General features: G+C 40.3%; 1 protein-coding gene across 3 annotated transcripts in view; it reads right to left on the bottom strand.

Annotated features, from left to right (window-relative positions):
• Positions 1-278: 278 nt before the first annotated feature.
• The window catches only part of LOC147393165 (golgin Putative 1), a 51,417-nt gene continuing 42,867 nt past the window's right edge, over positions 279-8,828 (bottom strand). Inside the window, exons 19-22 of one of the 3 annotated variants that reach the window (XM_086455255.1) lie at positions 4,505-4,559; positions 4,303-4,401; positions 4,169-4,213; positions 279-636 (exon numbers count right to left, since the gene is read on the bottom strand). In XM_086455255.1, the coding sequence (XP_086311381.1) occupies positions 565-636; positions 4,169-4,213; positions 4,303-4,401; positions 4,505-4,559 (271 nt within the window). In that variant the 3' untranslated portion in view covers positions 279-564. Of the gene's footprint in view, positions 637-4,168; positions 4,214-4,302; positions 4,402-4,504; positions 4,596-8,828 lie in introns of those variants that run through there. The other 2 variants (XM_086455256.1, XR_015181971.1) reach the window with 2 other exon arrangements.

The following is an 8,828-nucleotide window of genomic DNA, read 5'->3' as shown; positions in this document are numbered from 1 at the left end:
AGTGAAAGTATTTCATTTTAACCAGTTAAAAACTGAGGGTATCATTTTGTATTAGCCTATTAAGAATACGAGGTCAAGGGAGCATGTAAGAGTTTTGTAGAATCTTTGAAATATCCTTAATACTTTTGAACTTGTAACATTGTCCCCTTGACTAGGATTTTCTCTGACTAATAGAAAATGATTTAAATGCCCTTCTCAATAACCAAAAACTCTTGTTTTTTCCTCCTCAAGCTCTCCACGTTTACCAGTTAATTATAGTTGGATTGTAACAAATTCCATGACTGGCAAGTTTCCTAGAATTGAAATCACCTCATTCCCACAGATTAGCTTCGCTGTACACAATGGGTACTGTCCCGTCGGGTCCAATAGACCATCCAAACTTACCAATTGAGAAGATACATATTTTCCACAATGGGAATGAGTTTTCACAAGAAAGAACAAATCAAACTGTAAATGAAAAACTATCCACAGAAATAAATGCAGTAGTTGTAATCACTATAGTTAGCAGGCATTGTGGGAACTCCAAAACATCATCTTCTGACCCAGCAAAAACTTATTATCATCTCATGGTAAGTTAGGGGTGGCGAGTCCCATTGAAGCTGCAACTTCTTGAGCTGCAAAATTGTCGACTTGTTCCTAAAGATTGTTCAGAAAACAAAAGCCATTAGGTTGTAACAAGTATGTAAACAATAATGCATGTACTGTGCAACATTTTTTTACTTTTGCACATGAAAATGCATCTACACATAAAACATAAGCAAACAAATTAGTAAAGAACCAAATCTATTATAGATTATTCACTCATTTGGTGATGAGTATCAAAGACTCGTTACAATCTCAGTTAGAAGGAATGTTCAAGATAAAGGTTATAAAAGAATTAGAGGAAAACCCAGAAGAATTGTTGATTGACGTAATGAGAACAAATATTAACACACTTGTTATAATAGAAGACATGGCTCTAAGAATTGAATGGAAGGGCGTGATTCATTCAGCCAACCACAAATTTTTTGCATAAAAGCTCCGTTGAGGCCATGTCCTAACTATCAAACGTTGGTTACACGTATTGAGCAGTAGGACCCCTAGAATTGAATATAATCAAAGAACCAGTAACATAGGATGTTACGAATATGGCTATCATATCATATCAGTATTTAGTGAAATCAAATACTAAATAGTCGTGCTTGGGCCATGTATAGGTAGAAAATATTTTCCAGAGAACAATGGAAATCTCATGAAAAATATTTTCTTTTAGAGGTACCATTTTGTCTTTGTAGCAACTCAAGAATTATCCAAACTCCCAAGAAGTTCGATACATAAATCTTTTGGCATTCTTTTTTGTTTGTTTGTTTGTTTTTAAAGGTAAAAAGCATTTGTTATTAAGGAAAGAAAATGGTGGAGGACAAGGGGGCCACCTCAGAGTAGAAGGACAAAAACAAAAGACAACAAAGCAACTCAGACTGCACAAATATTGTCCCACCTATACAACAATTCCCCAAAAAATACTCTAAATTCCTTAGAAAACTTGTTCCAAGAGAAAAGGAACACCACAATGGATAACACCACCATCTGCACAGAATGCTCCTTCCCCACAAAAACTCTATTGTTTCATTCCAACCAAATTCCCCAACATACGGCAAAGGGAGTTAAGGACCATAGGATTCTTTTTTTCAAGTTTAAACCCCTGTGCTGCCAACTCTTGAGCAAATCTGAGATTGAATATGGGAAACACCAAGAAGTTTTGAAAAGATTCAAGAAATAAGTCCAAAAAACTCTAGGTATTTCCTCAGAAGAGATACAAAGGGAGCAAATATTAACTGAGGTTATACCATTACTTTATCCAAAGTAAGAATTTTACCCAAGGCCGTAGACCAAATGAAGAAAGGGATTTTAGAAGGTACCTTTGGTCCCCATATTTCGATAGAAGGAAAATCAGGAGATGGGACTACCAAGGAATTATAAAATGAGCTTACAGAGAACAATTTATCCTTGTTACCTTCCCACTCCCGTTATCCTCCAGCGAATGGTCAACAACAATCTGAGAGATGCAGTCTAGAAGGCTGACCACCTCATGAATCTTCCAATCATTGAGTTCTCGTCTAAACCCAATATTCCAAGACGATTGCCAAAGTTTCCACACCAACGATTTTCCTAGAACCGAACCCTCAAGCTCTTCCCCACTCCGAATCTAACCTTCTTCTAGAACTCTTGTAACTGACTATAAATCCCTCTACAACAACCACAACCATATGAGGAAGACAACCAAATCTTGCAACACCATCTCTCTCTTTAATCACTTGTTTCCAAAAACTCACTCAAACCTCCAAAGCCATTTTCCTAAAAGATCCTTGTTCATCATTCCAATTCCATCTCACCATAGAGAACTTACTATCCCCATTCCTATCATTCCAAAGAAAATCCCCTATTAACTTCTCAATCTTCAACAACACTTCTACGCATGGAAAAAAAAAAAGAAGAAAAGAAATAGGAAATAAATTGGGATGCTACACAAGGTACTCTTTATCAATGTCACTTTCCCCCCTTTAGAAAGATATTTTCCTTTCCATGAGCCAACCCTCTTACCTAACCGCTCGATGATTGGGTCCCAAATTGCCTTATTCATGTAACATACTCCTACAAGAAACCCTAGATAGGATGAGGGAAAGGAGTCCACTTGACATCCCAAAGATGATGCAAGAAGGGGAAGGTTAGCCACTGTGCCCACCCCGGAAATTCTGCTCTTGGACAGATTGATTGCTAAGCCTGAGACTACTTCAAAGCAAACTAGAATCCCCCTAAGAAACCTGATTTGCTCCACAGAGTCCTCCAAGAAATTATTGTGTCATCTGCAAACTGCAAGTGGGAAATTGATGGGCCTAACTCCTTAACTTTCAACTGGGCCCACCCAATTTGGGTGGCACTGTCATTGAAAACTTTACTAGGAAAAATTCTGGGTGTGTACCCAACAGTAGGGTTGCAAGTTAATTCGGTTCAAACCGAGAACCGAACCAAACCGTGTGTTTTGGATTGGTTTAGTTCGGTTTAGACTAAATACGGTTTGGTTTCGGGTTTAAAATATGAAAAACCGATGAGTTCGATTCGGTTCTCGGTTCAGAATTGATAAAAAACCAAACCAACCCGAAAATCGAACCAACAATTATTTCTAAATAAAATATAATATTTTTTTCTTTTTTAAAACCCTAACTATCTCTCTCTATCTGTCGTCTCTTTCAGCTGAGGCTGAGGGCTGCAGGCTGCGATCTGTGGGCTGCAGGGTGCTCTCAACCCCGACGGCCGGAGTCTCTTTCTCCATGTCTCTCTCTCTCTCTCTTGCAACTGCGGGCTAGCGGCACCGAGCGTGCGGTTAGAGCCCAGCGGCTGCTGGCTCCAATATGTTGGCTGCGGGGTGCTCTCAACTCCAGCAGCCAGAGTCTCGCTCTCTCTCTCTCTGTTGCAACTGAGGGCTAGCAGCTACAGGTGTGCAGTTAGTGGCTAGCGGCGGCAGGCCCATCTCAACTCCGACAACCGGCGAGTCGTCTCTCTCTTTCTCTCTCTCACACACACACAGATTGGGTAGGGAGTAGGTAACTGGTCTCTCCATCTGCGAAGGTATGTGTTTCCATCGTTTGTAAAAAAAAAATTTCTTCAACCCATGGAACCGAACCGAACCAAACCAAATTAAGGTCGGTTTGGATTGGTTCGGTTCTGGTTCCCATATAATGGAACCGATCTTGGTCGGTTCGGTTCTGATTTTGCTCTAAACCGAACCAACCCGAACCAAGTTGCACCCCTACCCAACAGATACTTGTGCACGCTTTTGTGCATGTGGCACAGATTTTGGAATACAGGTATGACGTCCATGTTCGTATCATCAAAGGACTTTGGAATATGCCAAGTTCTATCCCCGCTTCTCATATCCATATCCATTGCCCCCAATTATTGTAGAACACAGAAGTGCTATTAGTTAGATACAGATAGTTTGTTTTCATGATTGTTTTGGGACAAAAAACATAGTTATTGCAAAACTTCTGATCACTTTTGTTTAATTATGATTATCGTGATCAATCCACGACAGCCCAGAAAATTAATGTAGCTGAGCATGCAAAATTATGATTGTGCTCTTATAATTTAACCATAATTAAAGAAAAAAGTTATAAGCAGACATGCACACCTGAAGCCGATGCAACAGATACATCAAGAATAGATGTACAAATACCTGCAGACACAAAGTTGGTAAAATATTTGAAGATACGTCTATTATTAATGTATGAAAATAAATCTTAAAAGCAAGCTGACTGTTCTCACCATATAGAAGAGGAGAATAACACGAGCAATGGGATACTGCCAGAGAAATCTAGTGGCCCTGACAGCTCCTGAATCTAAAAGCTTTGCTGCTCTATGCAACTGAAGAAGCAAATTTGGACATACATCATGAGATAAGTTTAGAGGGAAAGACATGAGGGGATTGGGAGGGAATAGGAGAAGGAAAAGTAGATAGGGTGGGTACCTGTAAGCTTGCTCCAGTGATATGACGGTGATGCAAAGGGAGAGGCCTGCAGTTACTGTTTCATGAGAAAATGCTGGTACACTGTTTGTTACTAGTCAAAATAAAACAGAAAAAGGATAAGGGTTGCAAAATGAAATAGCATGGTAATTTCAATAGAAGTTTTCAGGTTTCTAACCATATTATAATAGTGAGTTTGGAATGACGGAAGACTCATTTAATTATCAAAATAGGAAAAACAAGGGGTTTTTTACAAACATATGAGTTATCCTCAGCTCTCTACAGCACATCTACGTACTAGGATGATGGGTTTTTTTTTTTAAACATGGGTTTCATTATCAAGACAGAAGTTTTCAGGTTTCTGATCCCCTCATTGCATTTCATATGTATTTGTGAACAACTGAGAGTGGAAAACAAGGGAAAGTCAAAAAGATGATGGGACTGTTTCACAAATCTTTTGACCGATACTAATAATCACAAAATAAGTCGAATTCAATGTTTTTGAAGCAAGCATAATGACCAGGATTAATGCCATGCACATGACACCTGATAATCACACAATAAAATCCGACTTAATTTGTAGTAGAGAACGTAAGAGAGCTCTATACAGCTTTTGCACTAGACCTAGAAACAAATGTTTAATTTATTCATTTTTTTTAGAGCACAAATAAGACTGTATAACCCAAGGTAGATCTCCTAGTATCTAGACAGCCAGCTCAATCTGTATCCCAGCAGGAAACAAGAGAGTTACGACAAGAAGCCAATAAAGAAAGACGATAAAAAATCATTCAAGATGACAAAGGACCTGCTTCATGGCATGAAATTTTTGGGGAATGCATATACCAGATTGACATTGAAGGCAAGATCAGGTTGTTGTCAAGACAAGATATGGGAGAACCCAGCTACAACACAAGGTAAGATCAAAAACCATATCACCAATGGCTCAGACCCATAGGTCGGTCAGGTTGTTCTCAAGACAATTGTTCCTTTAAGAAAATATGCTAGATCATAATGTACTGGAAACTGGCTTGCAATTGAACATGGAAAAGCGATGAAGTAGATCTCTAGCATACCTTCTCTCACTTGAAAACTTGCCAGAAGAGGTTCTGGAAACCTCTATACCAATAACATATTAAAGTGGGCCTAGATATTTCATTGCAAATTCACGACCAACAAACTCAATCATATGATGCAACAACTCCTTATTGTATCCTATTAAGACAAATATCGACATGGCAGAAGGATGTTGATAGGCCTTTTTGTACAAGTGCCAATAAGAATCTTGAGTACATAAGCTACCATGCACGGATGCCAACATGGCGACCAGGTGGGGTTGTCAAGCACCTACACCAGCAACAGTGGTGCCGGCACCAACACCAATGGCGTCAAAGGAGCCATTTGCGACTTTTTTACATTCGTGCACCGACAGGGCCTTATGTCGGCACTTAGTTGACCGTCATGCCAAAACCACATTGTGACCTCATTAGCTCGACGGCTTGCATTCTACACCAACTCTCTGGCCAAGCTCCAAATGCTACCTACGACAGTGAACACCTCAGACTCTGGGACTTAAACGAAAGTCGGGGGGAGTATTACAAGACCAGGGTTTGGTGGGCCCTAAGTGAGAAATCCAAGGACAATAGGTGGATAGAAACGTAAGACTTGATCCTTCTACTTCGCGTGGTAGAGGTGTCTAGGCTACTAGTAAACCTCTTTAGTAGACTCCCAGATCCACTTAGCTGTCCTAGGTTGACTCCCTGTAAGACAAGCAGGTAAACAAAAGGGGAGTCAAACTAAGACTGACATGTCTTACCTAACTATCTGTCACCTCAAATGGAATCCTTTGCCACAAACCAAGAAGAGAGAAAGGTCCCTTTATATAAACTCAAGCGGTCCCTTAAATTTTTTTTTTTTTTTTGGGGGGGGAGGGGGAAGATAAAAAACCACAAGTGCACACTCTATGCAGACTCTTTTTGTCTCCACAACTCTCACTCTCCCTCTCTCTCTCTCTCCACCACCTAGTCTTCCACACCCCTCTTGGTTCAAGTCCCTTCAGTCCTACCTTGTTTCTCCTTCAACCAAACAACAACCATGCAATGAGCTTATGTGGACATGGATCCTAGTCATCCTGCGAATCTACTACGTGCACAAGACATTATCCACTTTTCGTTCCACCGATGAACATTTTGGCAAATTCATTGGGGAGTAATCACGGGGATGAGACGTGCAAGGGATTAGGCCGAACCATCACGAAATATGTCCAACAACAGCGAAGAGCCTAAGTAGAAGGAGAACGTAGTGGCTGACATTGTTAATGTTATACAAGCTTCGCAAATAGTAATATTTATTTTTACACGGATCATCTCTCCAACTTCTTGTCCTTAACTTCATTTTTTTAGAAAAAAGGGTTCTGCTTGTTGGTTGTTACCATTGCACATCATTGGTTGTGCATTGGTTCTTCATCTTGGTTTAAAACAGACTACCAATTTTCTTCTTTTTCTTCAAATCTTTATTCTTTTGGAATCGAAGGAAATTTCACCATATCTTTTTGCTATGGGTCAAATTGGACTTGCCAAGCTGGCCCAAGTCCACAAAAAGTAAACCTAGATTTCCAAGTTGGCCCGACTAGATCTATCAACATTAAATCAAGTTAAAATATTGCCTAGAGCATTTCCACACCCTAGTCATGCTTAGGGCTCCTCAACTTGGTCTCTCCTTGCATTCCTTTGAATCGTGCTTACCATGCTTTGAATGTTATTTTCTTTTCAGTAAATACTTCGAAAATATAACTTTTGTTCCCTTGTGCAAAACACTCCTACCATGTTATTATTTCTCTTACCATATCACACTGTTCCAAAAAAGGAGGTTTCACTTCAACTTGTCAATGTTGGTCAGTACCTAAAGTCACATTTAAGACGTCATTGACCATACCTTCAACACAACTCCTAAGAGTGGAGTCTTCGACCCCATGCCAAACCTCACACTTGAAAGTGCAGTTAGAAATTCATCTGAACCCACGCCTGAACCGTGCTACAACTTTGCCTCGACACTGAAGACCCAGTTTGAACGGTGTTTGAAATGCATTTATAAATGCAGTAGAAATGCCCCACCTGAATCATACCAAACCCAGTCATAGATCTAGGCTTGTGTGTTGGCGCCTGAACCCAAACTTTAGATCCATTTCATTCTTGAGTACTCAAGCTACAACCAAAATAGAACTAAAATCACGCCCGAACATACTAGAAAATGCCCCAAATAGATGCCAAAAACAATAGTCGAAGCTGGCGCTTCAAAAGCACGATGCACTGGTTTCTAAAACCACACTAAACCATCACCTCCAAACCAGTTCCTAGGCTACCGCCTCCAATGTGAAACATTCGTGAATCACGCTTGAGGTAGCTCTAGAATCTCATTTTTTTTCCCCAAAAACTAGTGCTTGATCTAAAAACGCCTAAAACTCTGTTGAATCGAGCCTGAATCGCTTCAACTCATCTCCCAAACCGCGCCTAAAATGTGCTTGAAACACGCCTTGACGAATATTCTACCAGCGGTTGAAACCCACCATAAGCCATGTGACAAACGTCCTAAATCTGAAATCAGCCTTCAAATTAGGCCTTAGAGTGGTACCTCGAACCTCCATGGAACATCGTCACACATGGTAAATGAACGCATGGAATCGTACCTTAAAGCAGGTTGAACTGCAGTATGACAAAATTCTAGAGACTGACACCATGCATAAAACTGCCTAAATTGGAGCAGTAGAGTCTAAAACACTTGATCCTTTCCTTGCCAGCGCTTAAACCGCACTTAAATAACACTAAATCAGTGCTTAAAATCCACTGAAAATTAATCTGAAATTGACGCCAAAAACGCTCTTAAGTTGAAGAAGATGAGTGGCCAAAGGCCAATCTTTATTCTTAAGGGATGAAGTCTGAACATCCAAGATAGGTACAGCCATATACTTCTGGCATAAAAAGTTTCAACTTAGCTGATGCAACAGCAGGTCCTGTTTTAAAGAGAGAGAGAACTTAGTTTCAACAAAAGTAACTAAGCATGAGCTGAACACCTATACAACTATCCTTTATTGCGCATTCATTTCCATTTATAAAACGGTACACCACTTTCTGCTGAGTGACTGGGTGTGTATTGCAAGCCTTCACCCCAAAGGGTTGGCCTAGTGGCAAGCAGAGCCTTGATAAGCTCCTCCGGAAGGGTAGGTCAACCGTTCAAAACCCCACAAAGCAATGAATTCCTTGGGGCCACCCTCCAGGGTCCAGTTGACTCTCGACACAACCAGTTGCACATAGGATTTTCCGACGGGGCAGTG

This window comes from Akebia trifoliata, chromosome 10 (assembly GCF_017979445.1).
Source record: "Akebia trifoliata isolate Shusen 1 chromosome 10, ASM1797944v1, whole genome shotgun sequence".
NCBI classification, from domain to species: domain Eukaryota; kingdom Viridiplantae; phylum Streptophyta; class Magnoliopsida; order Ranunculales; family Lardizabalaceae; genus Akebia; species Akebia trifoliata.
Note: the sequence above shows the minus strand (reverse complement) of the source record. Positions and strands in the feature narration are given on the sequence as shown.